General features: G+C 40.6%; 1 protein-coding gene across 7 annotated transcripts in view; it reads left to right on the plus strand.

Annotated features, from left to right (window-relative positions):
* SASH1 (SAM and SH3 domain containing 1) overlaps positions 1–20,420 on the plus strand; it is a 567,989-nt gene that overhangs the window by 484,480 nt on the left and 63,089 nt on the right. For 6 of the 7 annotated variants that reach the window (XM_065680527.1, XM_065680530.1, XM_065680526.1 and 3 more), the window contains 2 exons: positions 19,826–19,876; positions 19,998–20,047. In XM_065680527.1, the coding sequence (XP_065536599.1) occupies positions 19,826–19,876; positions 19,998–20,047 (101 nt within the window). Of the gene's footprint in view, positions 1–19,456; positions 19,485–19,825; positions 19,877–19,997; positions 20,048–20,420 lie in introns of those variants that run through there. The other variant, XM_065680532.1, reaches the window with a different exon arrangement.

Below are 20,420 nucleotides of genomic sequence, written 5' to 3' on the forward strand. Positions count from 1 at the left end.
TCCCTGAGTTGGATGTTATTACCTCATGGGGAGCAGGAGCTTTATGAAAGCAGCTATGCTATTTCTGCAGAAAAGCAGTAGAAATAATGTAAAATATCAGAAATCTGTGAAAAAAACATTTGTTTGAAGACTCATAGCTTGGGGATGGTGCAAATGCAAAATGTCTCTTTTAACACAAAATAAATGAAAAGTTAAGGTGATGTATTGACCTGATGAAATCCATCTGCGGGTCCTGAAGGAGCTGGCAAATGAAGTTGCTAAGCCACTGTCCGTCATATTTGAAAAATCATGGCAATCAGGTGAAGTTCCTGATGACTCGAAAAAGAGTAATATAACCCCCATTTTCAAGAAGGCGAAAATGGATGATCCAGGGAACTACAGACCAGTCAGTCTCACCTCTGTGCCTGGCAAAATCTTGGAGCGGATTCTCCTGGAAGGCATGCTAAGGCACATGAAAAACAACAAGGTGCTTGGTGATAGCCAGCATGGCTTCGCTAAGGGGAAATCCTGCCTGACCAATTTGGTGGCCTTCTATGATGGGGCTACGGAACTGATGGGCAAGGGTAGAGCAGTTGATGTCATCTACCTGAACTTGTGCAAAGCATTCAACACAGTCCCACACGACATCCTTGTCTATTAATTGGAGAGACATCAGTTTGATAGATGGACCACTTGGTGGATAAAAAACTGGCTGGATGGCCACACACAGAGTTGTGGTCAATGGCTCAGTGTCCAGCTGGAGACAAGTAGTGTCCCTCAGGGATTGGTGTTGGGAATTCATAAGCTCCTTATGAAACTCATACTGGTAATTTTTTGTTTATGTATTTTGCCTGTTGCAGTTGAAGTTCCTGATAAGACCACAGTTATGATAATTTGGTTTAGGCTCCATGTGAAAACAGTGGCTGTATGGTTGTGTACCCAGGCTCATTTAAGGATGTGCCTCAGGGACTGGTGTTGGGACCGGTCTTGTTCAGCATCTTTGTTGATGACACAGGCAGTGGGATTGAGTGCACCCTCAGCAAGTTTGCTGATGACATCAAGCTGTGTGGTTCAGTTGATACGCTGGAGGGAAGGGATGCCATCCAGAGGGACCTTGACACACATGTGAGGTGGGCTGATGCCAGCCTTATGAAGTTTAACCCTGCCAAGTGCAAGGTCCTATACCTGGGTCGTAGCAATCCCAGGCAGAGCTTACAGGTTGGGCAGAGAGACATTCAGAGCAGTCCTGAAGAGAAGGACTTGGGAGCATTGGTCAATGAGAAGCTTGACATGAGCCGGCAGCATGTGCTCGGAGCCCAGAAAGCCCCTGGGCTGCATCAAAAGGAGCGTGACCATCAGGTCGAAGGAGGTGATCCTGCCCCTCTACTCTGCTCTCGTGAGACCTCACTGGAGTACTGTGTACAGTTCTGGTGTCCTCAACATAAAAAGGACATGGAACTGTTGGAACAAGTCCAGAGGAGGGCCACGAGGATGATCAGGGGACTGGAGCACCTCCCGTATGAAGACAGGCTGAGAAAGTTGGGGCTGTTCAGCCTGGGGAAGAGAAGGCTGCGTGGAGACCTCATAGCAGCCTTCCGGTATCTGAAGGGGGCCTATAAGGATGCTGGGGAGGGACTCTTCATTAGGGACTGCAGTGATAGGACAAGGGGTAATGGGTTAAAACTTCAACAGGGGAAGTTTAAATTGGATATAAGGAGGAAATTCTTTACTGTGAGGATGGTGAGGCACTGGAATGGGTTGCCCAGGGAAGTTGTGAATGCTCCATCCCTGGCAGTGTTCAAGGCCAGGCTGGACAAAGCCTTGGGTGACATAGAACATGGTTTAGTGTGAGGCATCCTTGCCCATGGCAGGGGGGTTGGAACTAGATGATCTTCAGGTCCTTTCCAGCCCTAACTGTTCTGTGATTCTATGATTTAGCTTCTCCCAGTTTTGGATGAGGCATGATCATAACCCTTCTGTATCTTATCCACACCAGATAAAGGTTGCAACACCTGATCTGAGATAATATTGCCTGTTACTGCAAATAGAGGAGCTGAAGTTGTCTTTGTAGTTATTTATGAAATATATAAACCAGAAGTGAAACACAATTATAGCAAAACCTGATTTTTCTGTTATTGTTGTTGTGGTTGGATGGGTTATCAAACGTATTCTAGTTTTTAATACTGTTGCACTTCATGGAGTTTACCTTGGTTTCATTTTATAATTTTGAGAATCACCTACATCCTTTGCCCCAAATCATCTTCAACTCTGGTTATCATTCTTGACAGATGTTAATCTGACCTGTCGTTAAAAGTGTCCCAGCATGTTAATTCCACCACCTCCCTAGGCAAGCTGTTCTGGCATTGCATAATCCTTACCTGAGTGGTTTTTTAATTGATGTGTTAGACATTTCTCTTTAAGTTTCGCTGTCTTCCATGAGTGCTAAAATGTTCTTTACAGCAACTTTTTTTTTTTTAAATATTCATGAAGGGCATTATGTTCTACTTCCACTCCCCTCTTTATTCTTCCTCTTTTTTTTTCTCCCCACAGGCTAAACTGCTAACTTCTAAACCCTCCTTTTTTCTTTATTTATTTTTTTATCTAAGTCCATTCATAAATATCACTGTTTCTTTTTCTGGATTCTGAACAATTTACTGCCTCTTTTTTGAACAACAGTACCAAAAACTGGGCATGTGATTGCACCTGAGGTCTAGTCAGGACTGGCAGGAGCACAAGGGTTGGTAGCATGACATTAGCTTGTTTATATTTATAATACAATGGTAGCTCTTTACGCAACAGCGTGACACTAAGTTATGGTAATCCCTGCATCCTTTTTTGCCACCCTGTTAGCTTTTCAGATGTTGCTCACCCTGGATCTCGTTGTCTGAGTAGTTCTGTTTAAATCCAGTATTTTTTCAGTTCTCTGTATTGAATAGCATCTGATTTCAAAACATTAAGCTAGAGTAACCTGCTTTTTCATCTGTTATTTCCCTAGCAGTGGTGGTGGATTCACATGCTTGTTTTTCTAGAGTGGAGCCTTATATGAAAACAACCTTTGTCTATGTAATCGATAATGACAGCTCCGTCTAGCCCTTTGCTCCTTGGTAATGGAAATAAACAACAGTCCATCTTTGCGCTTTTCTTGCTTGATCTATCAGCAGAGATGAAGCATATATTTATTGATCTAATATGTATATGCGTATATAAAAAATCCACGTTTATATTATATAGATCACTAATTTGGCAAAAATTAGGCAACATTCTGGAGTGGCAATTTTTAATTGAGCAGTCCCATTATGTGCTCTCTTAGTCAATTGATGTAGGTATCTTTTCATCTACTTCTGAAAAGCTTGTGTTACTGTGGGTAGTTGAAGGAAAGGGTCAATCTGTAAGTGAGAGTGAAGGGTCCAGAGATCCCTCTGTATTTTTACATGTGACCTTGCAAAAAGATGGGAGACAACTTAACCTGTCAGAGGTTAACACTGAGGTCATGTGCAAAATGTTAAGTAGTTTATTCAATGCAAATTGTATTCCATCAATTGATTTGGTATACTTACTATGTAGAAATTTTTTGCCATGCTTTCAGGTGGAGTTACCAGTATTATGAAGTTGTTTAATTTGTAATGCCTTCTTTAGTCACTATTTATTGATTTATGTAGTGAAGCCTTACATAAATTTGGTAATGAATTACTTGATCTTGAATCTTGAAGGCCGTATTTATTGCTTCCCTGCAGTAAAGAGGTAAACTCAGGCTATAATACAACTGCTGTCCAGCCTTCCTTTCAACAGAACTGAACTGTAAAAATAAGTGTTTATCGGGGGTTCTTTGCTCAGGTTTATGTAACATTAATACCTACTATTTGTATATATTTTAATTTTTTTTGGGATGCTTGCAAACTGAACATAGTTGCATTCTTCCTGTGCCTGATAACTTTGAAATAAAACTACAAAACTATATTGCATAGAATTACAATTATATCATTTCTTTGTGGAACTTGTTTCCCATTGTCAGACATTCTGTTGGTGGAACTGCGTTTTAAAATCCTGATTTAGTCTTTACTGTTCCAGAAACATCCTGAATGTGTCTTATGATGGAGAAAACGCTATTGTTTTTAAGACAGGTGTTTGTCTGACACTTTCTTAGTTCACAGACTCTTCTATGATCTGGTTTTCATAAATATGTAGTACCTTATCACAGACACTCCTGCTGAAATTACTTGCATGTTCTCTTCTTCTTTCCCTCCTTCCCTCAGTCCGTCCTTTTATGTGGAAAATACCATTATTCGTTAAAAAAATTTGAAACCGCACAGGAAGACTTCTGTCGTGCTCGCTTGATTTGTCTGAAAAAATTAATTTTAGAAGTGCACAGGCATATCATGTAAAATAACTTACGTTCTTCACCAACATCATGATATCTCATTCTGAAAACACATTTTCATGTAGTGTATTATGACTGTCCTGAAGGGGACAGATTGTATCTACAACACTGTGAGGAACTACTTTCGTTGTGCCATGGTATTTCTGGGTATGAAGACAGATTGTTACATATGATTTGCATCTTTGCACTGCGCAAAGGTGGATGCTAAAATATCCATTTTATAGATGCTTAAACAGAGGCATTTGAAAGTTAAATAACTTGTTGGAAGTTATTTGGATTTGATCTGGCATCTGCTGACAAAGTCCATTCTCTTGATTGGGTGTGTATCAAGCCTGTGATGGGGCAGTGGCTGGATTTCACTAATGACAAATGATGCCTCTTCAGTGACACTGAGAAATAACACAAGTGGGTGTTCCTGTTGTTTGGCATACAGGATGTTCTGCTGGTTTTGATTTCTCTGTTTTCTTGACAGTTGGCTGTTAGCCATTTCTGGATTTTTTTTTTTTGCCAAGATAAATTTTCTCAAAATTGTAGGAAAACAAACTAAGCTTCTAAATGTTGTGTGGCAACATTCATTCTCTGAACTTGATGAAAATTTTCGGACACTCATTCAGATATATGTGAAGGCTTTCCGGGCACAGAAAGCAACAATCACCAAAGGAACATAAATCACTATTTGAAGGAGTCGCAACAAAAATTAAGGACATTCTGTTTAAGAGATGCTGTGTCAGAAGGAAAGGGGGAGGGGAAGAGAGAAGCACATTCCAAGTGTTGTCCTTTTGAGTAAGCTTAAAAAAAAAAAAAAGAAGGTAATATTCTTGTGCAGTCAGGAGAGACTTTTCTGGAGGAGCAGAAGGCTCTCTGGATGGTTCCTATTTCTCATCAATACATGGCAGACAGTTTAAGGCTCCTTTGCATTGCTAGATGAGGACCTTATCTTAAGCAGTCAGGAAGGCAGTGCTGATAACATGAAAACATTTGTGTATACTGTGGGATTGCCATAGAGAAACAATTACATTATGGCTGCAAAGGGAATTTATGGAGACCATAAATATGTTGGTTTAATTAGTGGCACGGTGCTATCTGCTGATGCATTCTCTTCAAAGTCTGCTTTTGGAACTGAATTACTAAATGTTTGGGGTTTTTTTAAAACAGGAGAATTGGAGGAAAATTAAGTTGGCTAATTCAGTTGAGTTTTTTATGTGAGTGGCGGAAGTGCAGTCACAGTCCATGAAGTCTGCAGGGCTGCTCGTGAGTGTGTATCCAGAATCAGAGCCAGAGTTGACAAAGAGCAAATTATGAATTGCTTCATAGATCACAATTATAATAGTAAGAGATGTTATCTCAGCTTGGCATGCATGCTTTTAATGAAGCAGGGCAAATTGAGAAGAATGAGTTTTCAGGGAACTGGATTGTCGTAAAAACAGTCATACTCTTTTGTTCCTCACCCAATGATTTTCAAAATGGTTATTTATTCTAAAAATTAAGGACCCAACAATAGCCATGCATAAGGTGGGGTTGCCTTCGCCAACTTTGCTTTCACAAAGGCTATTTGTAAAATAGCTCCTGCTTTCTTGGACCCCTAGAGATAACTCCACCCGCTTTTGGTGGTAAAGTCTAATTAAAGTCTAGTTTGTCTAATAAAAATATACATGCTACTTACAGGGATGTGTATGCACATCCCTGGAAGACTATTGGAGAGAGAGGTTTGTCTGGGAGACGGTCACATAGTGTTTTGTAGTTGCTTTCTCAAACAGTCATCTCATTGATGGTTTTCAGGGATGGTTTTGGCAAAGTAGCAGAGTCCTCTTTGGGTCACCAGTTGTCTGCTGTGGTTGCACTATATGTGTTGATGGCCATCAGCTGCGAATGCAGGGCGCTCAGGAAAGGAGGTGAATGCCGTGATTGCAGGTGTTTATACCTCTGTATGTCTTTTCTGAGTTGTTCAGGCAGCTTCACAAAAAACTTTGAAAGTGCCATGAAGTATAGTAGGTAAGAATTTGTGTTTCCAGACAAATACATTGAGACACAGGGAGTTTAAGTAATTCCCTTGAGATGATACAGAAAATCGGTAGTTGAACTGGAAGAAAGACTGAGTATTTTAAGTGTTTAGATTTCTCTCTTACTGTTTTGGGAGTGTCATTCACAGGAGATGAAAAGGAGCAAACTTCATTTTCTGTGCTTGTGTTTGTGGAGGGTTTGGGGTTCTTTTGTTTGGATTCCCACCCCCAGAGGATATACTTTTTATCTTTGTAGCAAACAATTCTCCACTTTGTCTTCAGGCATTGTAAGGAGGCATGTTACGAATGGTTCTGGCAATTTGAGGCAGAACAGGCACCAGTAATAGCTACCTATAGTGACAGCCTGGCTCATTACAGTTCAGGTTTCTAAATCCTAGAGGCTTGTTCAGAGTATTTGTAGCCAGACCACATGAAAATAATGAAGAGGGATTTTTTTCCCTTATAGGTTTGCTGGGTGAGCGCAGAGTCACTCAGTGCTGCACTGAGCCAGCTTATTGCAGGAGGAACATAGGTGTGAGGAGCCTTGCTGCCCGTTAAAGACCACAGCAGTCTGAGTAGTGTTAAATGTAATCTACAGATGCATAGCACTGGGCTGTTGAGTTCCTTGGGTGGAAGAAGCTTGAGACATCATCTTCTGAAGTAGTCTGCTGTGTGTTTGGGTTTTGTTCCATGTTCTCTTCTGATCATCACATCATGCTTTTCCAAATTTTACCTGTGGAGCTGCTGATCTGCTCTTCAGCAGTATGAATGAGAAGAGAATGTTCAAAGCAGTAGGACATATACGAACCCAGTGGCTGTCTGGTGGGAGATACAGTCTCAGGGTTGAGTAGGTTTTGGTTTACTTTTTCTCTTCATGGGAATAGCAGGACATTGTGTATTTCATGGTCACCACATTAATCACTTCTCTAAGTGTGCAGCTGTGGAAAAAACCCTAGGGAGCAGATCCCATGGATAGAACAGTGTATAATAACAGCTTTGAAAAGAATATTTCACTCAAGGCAGTACAAGATGCAAAATATGCAGAAGAAAACTCTGCAGGAGACTTTTCCCCCCCTGCCCCCCCCCCCCCCCCCCCCCCCTTTGAAGACTTTTACTTCCCCTTTCCCTAGTGTGGAGGACATCAAAATTTATGGCTTGTAGTATGCCTGGAATTAGAGAAATGGGAGGTGCAGTTGGCAAGAGAGAAACAAGCTCAAATTAGCTGTGCATGCCAACCTCTAAAAGTGGTCTTCTTTCTTTAACTCTGCAAGCCAAAACAGTTTTCATTATTTTCAAGTTTATTGAAAATAATGATTACAAACACATTTATAGCTACCAAGAAACTGATTTTCAAGATATTAAAGTGAACAGATAATTAATTATTCATTCTGATCAGCTAACATTTTTCAGCAAACTGCAAAATGTCTTTTTGTCCTCTGACACTGAGACTTGAAGTGACAGAAAGGGATGGTATAAAAGATGAGCATTTGCCAGTGCTAGAGAAGCCAAGGACGTGCAAAGAAAACAGATTAATTTAGCAGCAAATAGGCAAAGGCCATGGAGAACAGTTTTTACAGGAGATATCTTGTATAGCCAGCAAAAGGCCTGGAGTGGGAATGATCTACTGAGATAACCTCACATTTTAGTACCTAAACAGTAGCAGCATTCTGAATCTTTGCAGGCACATCAAGGTCTTATTGAGGGGGACAGCAGCAGCAGAGTGAGAATCCATTCAGTCCATGCCTTCTGAAACATGCAACATTGTGTTTTTAAAAGTTGTTTCTTAATTAGATCTGAAGGAGTGAGCAAACAAAACTGTTAATGTGAAAGGCTAATAATTGAGTTTATGTAATTAATAGTATCTAATAGAAGCTGAAGTGTGGGAGGCAATTTAGTCGTTTTAGAAGTATGAAGATCAACATCATGTCAAATCAGTGCTCTCACCTTATTTAAACAGATTTTGTCATGTTAAAAGTTCTAGCAATCTACGAGTGATTTGAAAACAAGTCTCTTTCAGTATATACATCTGCCACGCATTTTTTACAAGGAGCTGGAATTGAGTACTTGTCAAGGACAGGAAACGCAACAATTAAAGCAGTTATGAATACAAGTATAACTTACATGGTCTAGTGTTGTCATTTACTTTGAAAAAAATTTAACAGCAAACCATCGGTGGATGGATTTTCAGTTTTGATTTGTTTGGGGTTTTTTTCTTCTCTATTTGAAGCATTGCTTCACCTCAGGAATGAATCTGGTTGTGGCATTGCAGTTTCATCAAGATTCGGAGCTTGTTTTCAGAAGTGCAGAGTACCATTAGGTCTTTATCTAAGGTATTCTGTTACATCCACTTTTCCAATTCAGCAGTCGTAGGAGCCCTTACAGAATTCAGTGCGTGCAGAGTATACCTGGGTGTGAGGATTTGCATACATTTATGAGGAATGGTGAATAATGAAACTGGCTTCAGACAATCTCCCTGCAGCCCCTGCTCTTTCCTACTCCCTCCTGTCATCTTTCCTCACCTGATCCTGTGAACTGACAAAGAACAGTCTCTGGATATGCTTGGACAGTGTGTTTTACTCTTTTTTTCAGATCTAAAAAGATCTGTTTATACTCTTGGTTGGTTGTGTAGAAACTGCAGCTTATGCACTGTGAAATATGAAAGCTGCAGTTTCTAAAGGAACGGCAATCTTGTGCAATGAAAAATGAAGGTGTCCTGTATTATTGACTAACTTCTCTTACTGCTTGTACCCTATCCTGTGGGGTCAGGACTCCATCCAGTAAAACATGCAAAAACATGCCGAAGTTTAAACTTGAGTACAGTTGCCAGGCAAGTGCTTAAATACTTTGTTTTCCTACCCCCTAAATTTCTCTGAAAGATTGTATTAAAAATGTGCATGTAAGAATGATCATAGATTAAGCTAAATGAAGAGCAGGCTAGAAAGACCAGGAAGAAACTCAATGCTGATGAGCTGTACTGTGTGTCTCTTTCTGGTTTGAAAGCCAGTGGAAACACATAAAACCATACATTATTGAAGAAAGTAGCACTCTGAGCACATAGCAATACATTATATTTAGTTCATACAGTGAGACCAGTTGGTATCTTGAAAGCCTAAAGAGGCATATGGGAGATTGTTCCGTAGTTTCAGCTATGTTTACGATTGTATTATCTTTATTTCCCTCGTTTTTAACAAAATCTTAAAATTGTAATTGAAAACCCATTCTGCATCCATTGGCATGCACTTATTCACAGAGTGCACCTAACTTCGAATAAGAGACAATATTACTGAGGAGCAGTCTGAAACAAGAAAAGTGTCAAAATAAATGGTTTATGCACTGATGAGAGCCTCAAGCTGTTTTAACTAAACTGTTAGGGCCATAAACCTGGAAAAAACCCCAAAGGTACTAAGGGAAGCCTGAATAGAAAAAAAAAATCAAGACATTTTGTTGCTGTTGTGATTGGAGCAGACTTGTTTCCAAGAAGCCAGGGCAGCTTTCCCTTCTGGAGACAGTAGAGGAGAGGAATTTGTACCATTGACACTCCCATAACAGTGGCAGCACCTGCCCAAACAAGCAGGTCTTGTCTATAAAACCGCAGGCATTTAGAAACTCTTGCAGGTGTTTGTACAGCTTAAATTTTACTTTGCTCCGATTTTCCTTACCACAGTGAATTAATTTAGTTGGAGGGCCTACCAGCAAACTGAGTCACAATGCTTACACAGACATTCGCAAAGATGAGGTGTTTGGTCATTTGTTCACTGGGGTTTGTATGCATAATTTATATTTGCTGGAGGGAAGAGGAAACAAGACACAGCACGCTCCCTTTCCACAGCAAACCCTTTGCTTGTTGCAGGCAGGCAGCTTGCAGTGCGCTTGCTCTGTGGCCTTGCCAGCACTGACAAAGCAGCACTGAAGGAGCCTGGCAGCAAATTATTAACTGAAACGATTTGACTTCAATAGTTGTTTTTTTTTTTTTTTTCAGTCTAAAGCTTTTGACTGCTATTTGGTTTATATTGCAATTGAGAGTTGTTATCGCTCTTAGCAATACTGCAATGTCATTAAGAGGCACCAAAGTCTCTGGGCTTATGTGTCTGATTTACTAGATATTTTTGAGGTGTATGTTTCTTTTGCACCTTTACTGCTGCCTTTGTCTTCAAGAGTTTAGTGCAACTGGTTGTTCTTTTAATGGGTTTGCTGATGGTTCTTTATTCCAGATATTTTATATGTATCCAGGATGAGGTCTGGCTCAACACTTTGTACCTTGAGAATGGCAGTGTACAGTCTGCTTTGCTCTTTCTTTCACTACATGTGTCCCAACTGTTAATGTTTTCTTTGTTGCTTCCAGTCTCCTGCTTTGTTACTTCATTGCCCGTAATATCTCATTTGTTTGGTTTTGGTCTATTTCTGTTCAATGTGCATACCTGTTTAGAAGATGATTGGAAAGGCTTAGCTGTATGAAGTAGGAGTCATGATGAAGCCCCAAGTGTCTGCAGCAAGACAGTAATAGATGTCTTTTATACTGTTCTTAAATCAGGTGGGCCTAATGTGGAGCATGCTTGCTGGCAGCTCTAGCTGGCCTCCAGGGTGTTGTGGTTTAACCCCAGCTGACAACTAAGCACCACACAGCTGCTAACTCACTCCCCCTGCCTGCAGTGGAATTGCAGGAGAAAACTGGGGAGAAAAAAAGTAAAACTCGTGGGTTGAGGTAAAGACAGTTTGATAGGTAAAGCAAAAGCCATGCACTCAAGCAAAGCAAACCAAGGAATTCATTCACCACTATCTGTCATCAGGTAGGTGTTCAGCCATCCCCAGGACAGCAGGGCAACATCACAAGTAATGGCTATTTGGGAAGACAAACACCATCACTATGCATGTTCCCCCCGCTTCCTTCCTTCTTCCCCCAGCTTTATATGCTGAGCATGACACCATGTGGTGTGGGATATCCCTTTGGTCAGTTGGGATCAGCTGTCCTGGCTGTGTGTCCTCCCAGCTTCTTGTACAGCCCCAGCCTGCTCACTGCTGGGCTGGTGAGAGGGCAGAAAAGGCCTCGATTGTGTGAGCTCTGCTCAGCAGTAATGAAAACATCCCTGTGTTACCAGCATTGCTTCCAGCACAAATACAAAACATGGCCCCATACTAGGTATTATGAAGAAAATTAGCTTTATCCCAGCCAAAACCAGCACATAGGGTTGCAAAGGCATTTCTTGCTTTTACAGTTTTAAGTGACCTCTTTCTAATTATTTAGTTTTATAATTCCGCTGGGCCATGTGAAGGGCTTAACTGCCTCTTCAGCAGTACAGGTGCGGCATTCTCTCTTAATTCGCTAGTTTTACCTAGTTTATCAGGGCTGCGATTTATTGGCCAGCTCTTGTGCTGCTGGATAAGCATGGTGGTTAGTGCTATTAGTAAAGGGGCTGGGTTTTGAATGGGGATCCCAACAAAAACAGTTACTGGTTGCTGAGAACTTTATTTCACTTCATGTATGTTTAGAAGACAAGTTATAAAAATTCAAAGCAATGCAAGCCAGCATCTTTAATGCCATAATTTGATTACCTGTGACAGTAATACTCCTTCAGTAGTAAAATAAGGTGCTGTGCCATTAGGGTGAATAAGAAGGTGCATGAGGAAGTGCAAAGCTGTAGAGGCTTTGCTGGAATGAAGTGTATGTGGTACTCATATGCACTACATCATTGAAAAACTCTGGTGGCTCTTGGAGTGCAAGTCAGCTCTATGCTTGTGCTTCATTTGTTTCCAACTGCCAATTCTGTGCACCCTTCTTAAAGTCAAGTGCGACCCATAGTCTGGTGGAGAGAAAGGCTGAAGTTGCAAGTGGAACTTGGGAAGAAGTTCACTGTAGTTGCCACTTAGGGAATAAAATGGTCTAAGCAGCTGAATTGTGAGTATGTAGTCCAACTCCACGGGGAGAAAATGTTGCGCTAGAGAATCATTTGTAAGGCTTTACTCTAAATTCTCCAGTGAATTGTTGGTGGAATGGCAATTGCAGATGATTTGCTTAGAGCAAGGGTGCAGCTTTATTTGCAGATTACTCAGGTCTGAGTTTTCTGCAATTACTTAAGGACAGCCATTTGCTGAGGTTCAAACACTTTGTAAGCAGCATATAAAGTGTTATAGTTGTTTTTTCTCTGCAGAAGTTCTTGGTACTTAGTTTCTTCTTCAGTCAGGGATTGGCCTTTTGTTTGGAAAAGACCCTGACTCAGTCTGTGATGGGATAACTTCATGTTGCATAAAAACACGATGAGGCAAAGCAGAGCTGAGCATCACAGTCCTGAGCTAGCCTGAGAGCAGTGCGATGCTCCTGAGCTGGAGAGAGCAAGAGTCAGCCCCAGGGATTGCACAAGCCTGATCTCACCAGGAGGCTGGGGTGAGGGTTCTGGTCCCCACTGCCCTCTCCTGAGGAAAATCTCCAACCATTTTGCTTTGAACAATGGAAAGGATGCGCATTTTACAGCTATTTGACAGATCCTCAGAATTTGGATTTGTTGCCCTTTAAATTGAAGAGTCACTGAAACTAGAACCACATTTCTGCTGTCCGGACAGTGTGCCAGGGCAAAACCCACCTTCTATCCCAAGTGCTGGTTATGTGGCAGGAACCCACTTGTGTCTTTTCAGCAGAACAGCTGAGCTTTGCAAGAACTGGCTGGAGCTCTGCAGCTGGGCTGGAGCCTGGCCCAACAGCGGGAGCTGTTAATGCCATGACTGAAGCCTTTAATTTAACCCCTTAGCAGCAGTTGTGCTGATTAGTATTGGAGCTGTCTGATGTCACTGTCACACCATTACCCTTCAAAGCAAAATTTGCTGCAGCAGTAATCCCAGAGAGCATAGCTTCCATTTGCTGCACCACCACTTGGGTCGTTACTGTTAACTACTTCCTATATGGCATAAAAGTTTCTAGTCCATTTACTTAAATGTAAATAGAAAATTAAGAATATTTCTATCATTACTTGTGTAGATCCAGATTTCTGTAATGAATGTGTAGAAGACAATAATTACGTCTTAATATCGCCAAACAAGAATATTGTGTATCTTCTTTATAGATACACAGAATTGTGCCAAATGGTGTAATGGCCTTCAGTAATAACTTCTTCCTGTGATGGGAACAATTTTCCACATTGTATTTGGGCCTAAAAAATACAGTACGGTGCTTCAGAGTTAATTTGAAATTCCATTTGATGATAATCATCATGTGATGGCCTGTGATGAAATCTTAAGTAAGGATCTGGCCCTAAACATTTATCAAGTATAGGCTTCAGTTTCAAAGGTAAAGAGAAAATGGCTAATTTTAAATTCTCTTTATCAAAGGCAGTTTTTATAGTAGGGAGGATGTATAAACACAGAGTAGCAATTTGTGGGCTAATCCTTTTTTGCATTAATATGGTTACTTTGTTTTCAGTTCTCTTTCAAGAACTGAAAACAATTAATTCAAGAAATTAATTTCTCCCTCACTTTCTAGGAGACTTTGAAGTTAGCATCCAACTGTCTACCTTTGCCTCTCTTCCGTCACCCCCTCACATTCCTGGAGTGTGTTTATGCAAGTTGGGAGCAAGCAGTTCAGGCCTAGCTCTAGGGAATGAATTCATATTATTTATCTTAATTTTCAGGTGTTAAGGTTCACATACCTACATAGTACACAAAACCAGTTTGATTTCAAGTTAAATGTCAATTCTGCTTTCTAAATCGTTAGAAAAGTCAGATTAAAAAAAAAAAAAAAGTACAACTTTTCCTCATATGACCAGTTTCTTTCCTGCTTTAAGTGAGCCTTCTTTAAAAGGAACCTGAAAGAAACTGCTTCTTCAGAATGTGTTTACTGTAATAAAAGAGATGTTAGCAAAGAGTCGATTCCCCATATGCTGGCAGAAGTTTGCCTGATACAAGTTTTGTTCCGAACCTTTTCTCATCTATATTTCTTCTGTTTCCACTGTCAAAGCAGCTGAAATGGGGGTCAGACCGCACCAGCCCTCCCTGTTCGTAAGTGTGTATGAAACACACAGCATATATAATGTTGTTACACCTTTCTGACTGGGGTCTTCCCATGAAATAATGAATATAGGAGTCACGAAGGGGGATTAAAAGCATGAACTGGAAGTGCAAATCGGCCGGAAAGGCCTATTGAGTCTTAAACACTGAGAATGCATGGATTGAAATCTGGGCTGCAAGGCTTTCTGCTAATGAAGACCTGAGTTCAGGGTGTCTGCATTTTTGATTTTGCAGCTGTTGATGTTTTTAACCTCTGAAAGAGGAAAAAAGATGTACACTTTTACTGCCAGTTGGAAAGCAAGAATCTATTTTGCCAAATGTTTAAAGCTTTGACATAATTCTTTTTTCATGAAAGGATGCAGCAGGAAACTTTAAATTTCTTGATGGAAAGATGAGAAAACCAGTAACTGCACGTGGGCACAGCCTCATGATAAGACTGCTTGCCAGGGATGTGTGGTAATGTGGCTCAGTTAAACTCTCTGTTACATGTTCTATTGCAATTTTTTCTGTTTCTGTACAGAATTCTTTCACTTCTTAAAAAAAAAAAAACCACCCAAAATAAAAAAAATAATCCATTTCCTGAGCAGTAATGCTAAAACTTTCATAAATTCTGTGCTGGGTGGGAGAAAGTCTTAAATCTGCCCACAGTGCTGTTGAGTTTGGTTTTGCTTGCCACAGCTAAAGGAGCCAACATAAAGAGTTGGATCTCTTTTATATATATACTTGAGTTTTGTTTTGAGTCTCTGTAATGTGAGGTGTGTCAAGTAAAAGAAATAGAACTGTCTAATTTCACTGCCATAGCCAATTTCACATTACAGTGACTGTAATGATGGAAGTTTCTGACACAAAATGCACTGCATATTGCCAGTTTGACATACATTAGAAAAAAAAATAATGAGGAAAGTTTTAAACTAAAATATGCTTTGTTTCATATGGGATAATTTCAGTGACTTTTGCTTCTATCTGCTTTTCAGCAAAGTAAAACAAGTCACTGCTTTCCCGGAATTAAATTAATGCAAAGTTTTGTTTGTTTGTTTCTCCCTGAAATTCATTGGGACTTCGTTGCTGATACTCCATGCATCTGTGGTAATAGTAAAAAAAAAAAAGACAAGTTCGTGATTTCCTTAATAAGTAGTACTTTCTTCTGGTTTACCTACTCCTGAATTTCACCAGGGTTTTTAAGGCCTTTGTAAATCAAAGTAGTTTGTATTTTCCACTATAAATCTTCTGAATAATTCATTGGTAACTTATTGTTTGGTGCAACATAAGCAAAAACAACAGAGTTTTTAAATGTTTGCTACCACAATAATTGATGATGTGAAAGGGAGTATAATTGCAGAAGTTCATTGGTATTAGAGTAAAAACCCATTTCACAAGAATACGTGAGTCTTGAGTGTATTGATTGATTCAGTGTGAATGCTTCCATTCATTTGCAGTATAGATCTTTTGAAATTTCACATGCTGGAGGCACAGATGTCTGTATGTAGGTGCACAAAACCAGTATCAGTACAAATATGACATAGAGTGGACTTGGGTTAGTGTCTTTCCATGGTATGGCTGAAAGGATTTATATCATGGCTTTAAAAGTTTCCTGAAGGCATTGGTCTTACTCTGAGTTCCCTTTCTCCTTTCTTGCCACTCTTCAAAAAGAAAATACATCTTTTGTTGTTCTTGAAAGTATTAAAGACAAATTGAGAAAAAGGCAAATAAGCTTAATACAAACATAGTACAGCTCTGTGTGCATGTAAATTAAAAGCTAGTGAGAGCTGAAAAGAAGGAAGTGGAGAACATCACTAATCCTGAGGAATGTGTATCCTGAATTTGAAGAGCACATAAAACCAGAACAGGTTCATCAATATTCAGTAAGAAGTTTGACATATTCTGCCATGGCTTTCAAGGCGAGGAGCTGCTTGTGGTTATTTTTGTCTTGTCAGTCGTGTTTCACCTCAAAACCATCTGCATTCCTGTCCCTGCAGTTCCAGGGAAGCAAGGTACGGGGTGGTGGTAGGGGGATATGTTGTTCAGAGAGGTGCTGACTTCCTAAGTAATTAAGGATATGGGTTCAAGTGGGGACTGAGGCCGAGATGCCCACAGGCTGCCGTCACCTTCCTTGCCAGAGCACCAGCAGCTGGGCAGGAATCTGTACTTGGCTGACCAGACTGTTCCTACTCAAAAGAACACTGTAACAAACTACTGTTTGTTTGTTTATTCCTTTATTTTCTTCCTTCCTCGTGTCATTTTCCCACAGGCCGAAACCCTCTCCCTGAGGGAAGTGGTCAGTCTTCCCTGGGCCCCTTGCTTTGGGCAGTGGCCAACTGGGCTTTGCGTCACACCTCCCTCACCCATATCGCGTCCTGAGCCCTCTCTGCCTTAATATTTAACTATTCTTCATGTGGTTTGTTTGGGGTTTTTTCATCCCTCTGAAACTTTACAGCTCTTCCTGATGCCACAAACACCCCAGCTATTTTAAAGTCCTCCCTAGAAATGCATCATTGTTTCTCATCACAAAAGTTCTTTTTGGCCTTACATGTACAATAAAAGTCAATGCTGACGGACCTGAAGAGATTTAGGCAAAGATAGCAGGTCTTGCTCATCCTGTTTCTACCAGCAAGAGCTCCAGTATAGATGCAGTTATGCCAGCACAGTGCTTTACTATTTTACCGTTTGGGTAATGGGTGTAAAATACGTCAATCAGAGACCTGCTGTGTCCCAGTCGCATATATACACCTTTATATTAATATGGTTTTAGCTCAGAAACAACTACTGTAGTTTTGGGCCTGCTTCGTCTTGTTTGGAAAATTGATCAGAAGGTATTTGATTTCCCCACTGCAGAACACTGTGTTTCTGTATCGACTTTTCTTTCTCCGAAGCCCATTGCTGTTGGTTTTTGTCTTTGTGCTGTAATTTCGCTGGATTCAGCCTCTGATTGTTACAATTGGATTTATGAGTTATCACTGCCTCACTTTTCAGTGTTACAGGGCTTTACAAAAGCTGCAGTTTCTTTGTAATTGCTAATGAATTATGTTTTTCAAAATAACTGTGGAGTGTTTTTCAGCCCCTGTGGTTTCCAGCCTTAGTGTTGAATGCAGTGTATTTGAGATGGACAAAAAAACACTCCTGTTTTTACTCTTGGCAGAGGGGAGAGTGTCAAACACTTCTCCCGTGACATGTTACGTTTGATAGATTTTAGTGTTTGCAACAAGCTGAGAGGCATGACTTTTCCTTCCTATGTAATAATACTAAAAGCAGACATAGGAGTGCTGTAGCAGTGTGTTCTCTCTGAAGCTGCTTTTCATCAGTAGTTAAGCAAAGTGTTTACCTACATCTGCACTGCTGTCTGAGGCACTGCGACACTTTCACCATTATTTCATGTGTAGAAGCATTTATTGCTTGAAATGCCATTTTTTTTAAACCGTTTTTCCCACATAGCTCATTTTCTTGATCCAGAATTTTGCTGCTGCTGCTGCAGCAGGATGTTATCATTTAGCATGTGTCAGCTGTGGCTTGAATGTGCAGGAGTAATGGAGTGGAAAGGCTTCGCTCTTCACTGAAACGGTTAATGGGGTGGTTCAGAGGTTGTGGTTTGAGACTCAAAATGGAACTTTTACCAATCTGTACCACTAGAAACTCACTGAGCTGGTTAATTCCTTCAAACACTTGCTGAGGTGGTTGCCACAGGTATAGGTCTTTCTTTTATGTCTTTATCCTGACCCGTGACCCATACCTAGTGATTTGTAGGCAGTTTCCATTGCACACTACATACATGTGCTATCTCTGCACAGGGGCTACCCTTTACCTTCTCCAGAAGCACTGCAGAGGCTGAAAACGTGTCTGGTGGAGGTCTCTAGGAAGCGTGATTGCCTTCAAAATAAAGCAAACTCTAAAAGACCTTCAGTGCTCTGGCTATCTTTCAGATGTAGCTTTGTTTAATCATTTCAGAAGCTACAGTAGAACTGATCTGTGAGCATCTGTGGAATTTCACTGGGCTTGGTCCAGCTTCTGCTTGACTTAGAGGAGTGCTCTTGGATTTGTCAGTAATTGAATGCGGTCAGCTTTTCATGCTGGCTTCCACTCAAGGACTTAATTTCCCTTTTTGTGCTAGAAAATCAGCAAAAGCAGATACACAGACAATGCATGGTCAGGCAAAATCCCTCAGTAGGGCAGTGACCCCGTGTCAACCTCATATACTAGCAAACGCGTGGCTGTGAGTTGTCCTGTGTCCTCCTGGCTGCTGTGGCCAGCAATGCAAGCTGAGTCAGTCTGGTGATGACAGGGTAGGTTCCTCTCTACTCTAAGTCTTGAAGACATTCAGGGCGGGCTAATCCAAAACTGCTTCATAGCAGTCAGTGCTAATTTCCTGTTTAGTATTAAAAGGCTTCATTTCCAGAAAATCATGTCTAATTTTCTTTTATTAAATCTTAAGAACATTTGTCACCCTTTTCGTAAACAAAGGGCATAGGAAGTACAATTTCACAGAGATAAGAGATTTATATGTAGGCTGAGGAATGCATGAACCAAAAGACCTCCAGTACTGAGGAATAAATTCATGTCCTTTTTTTCTTCCGTTTTAAAGTGTGTATGGTACTGTGGTTGCTTTCTCAGCTACGATGGCTTTCTGGTTACAGTACTCACTTGCAGTAACTTCACTAGAGGTAGGACTGGCTGAGAATAAAATAGCCGTAAGTAGGTTCCTGTGTGGTTTCACATACAGATCAACCAGCAAAGTGTACTGACAACTATGATTTCTTCCTCCATTCAAATTGGAGTTTTCCCATTGGCTTCAGCTGGACTTGTTAGTAGTATGTGCCTTTTAAGCAGCTGGCTTGCAGTCTTAAATTAGATACCACCAGTGAGACTTGCCTCATCTAACTTGAGGCAGCTGAAACCCATCAGGTGAGTTGTTCTGTAAGAGTTCCTGTCTCTCTACATTGAGTGCAAAGGGAACCTGGATAACCAAATCCTGGAGTAGATGGTTATGTCCTAGATGTTTGAAGGAAGATGATTTAAACTCTATCCTGTTGACAAATTTCTGTGGAGAAACTGGCCTTGCTGACATGTGTCTGAATCCTCTCAGTATTCTTAGCTCAGAGAATACCCTTTTTATGTCAGATTTTCCCTGTATGTTCTTCCTGAAGGTAAATTGTGGGAAATTGCACTTGATGTTATCTGACAAATTTTGTGATGACCTGGTGAAAATAACACATTCCTCTTTCTATTTTGTCTTGAATAATTTTTGTCTGGCAGTTTTACCTTATTCTATATTCTGCAGCGATACGGATGGAATTAGCTGTTTTACTGGAGTACTTCAAAATTTATCCTGAAAGGATTTCCTTTTGGAGAGTTCAATGTTACCCATTTGAATGTTAGAAGTAGTCCTAGGTTCTGTTACCCTGTTTCTTATACCCTTTTCTCCCCTGCAGATTTCTTCTCTTTAACATTTGGATATTTCATTAACCTGACATTTGTTCTGTTTTAGGAGAAACCTGATGCCAGTCCCACATCTTTACAGCTGCGATCCCAGATTGAGGTACACACTTTGATTTTGATAATCCATTTTTGTTTGTTTGTTCTTCATTTTGGTATTCTGCATGAAATGGATAAAGGCTGCTCTTGTGTCTGCTCTCACTGCTGTGTGCCTTATCTTGCAGGAGTCACTTGGTCTCAGCAGTACGGCATCAACACCTGACACTGAAAGAAAGTAAGTGAAGTCCCAGAAGGGGAGGGGAAATTTGATACATTTTCTTTCTCCCTCAGTTAAACTCCTTTTAGATTGTACTGGTGTTTCAAGATTTCAGATCAGGTAGCTATTAATGAAACCTGTTTTGGAACCTGTTCCTTATCTCATTCTCTTTTTGGCCTTTTGTTGTTTTGGGGGTTTAGATCGGGGGTTTAGATCAAGGGTTTAGATCTTTTCTGTCCTCTCTGAGTGCTTGGGATGTGCATTCACCAAGATGACTGGTAGTAATTTTTGAGCAACATTCCTGATCTCTTATTCTCCGCAAATTAAGCCTGCTTAAAAACTTATTTCTGTGACTAGACCTGAATGGAGCCAAAAAAAGATAGGCGAGGGG

The sequence above is a fragment of the Lathamus discolor genome, chromosome 5, assembly GCF_037157495.1.
Source record: "Lathamus discolor isolate bLatDis1 chromosome 5, bLatDis1.hap1, whole genome shotgun sequence".
NCBI classification, from domain to species: domain Eukaryota; kingdom Metazoa; phylum Chordata; class Aves; order Psittaciformes; family Psittacidae; genus Lathamus; species Lathamus discolor.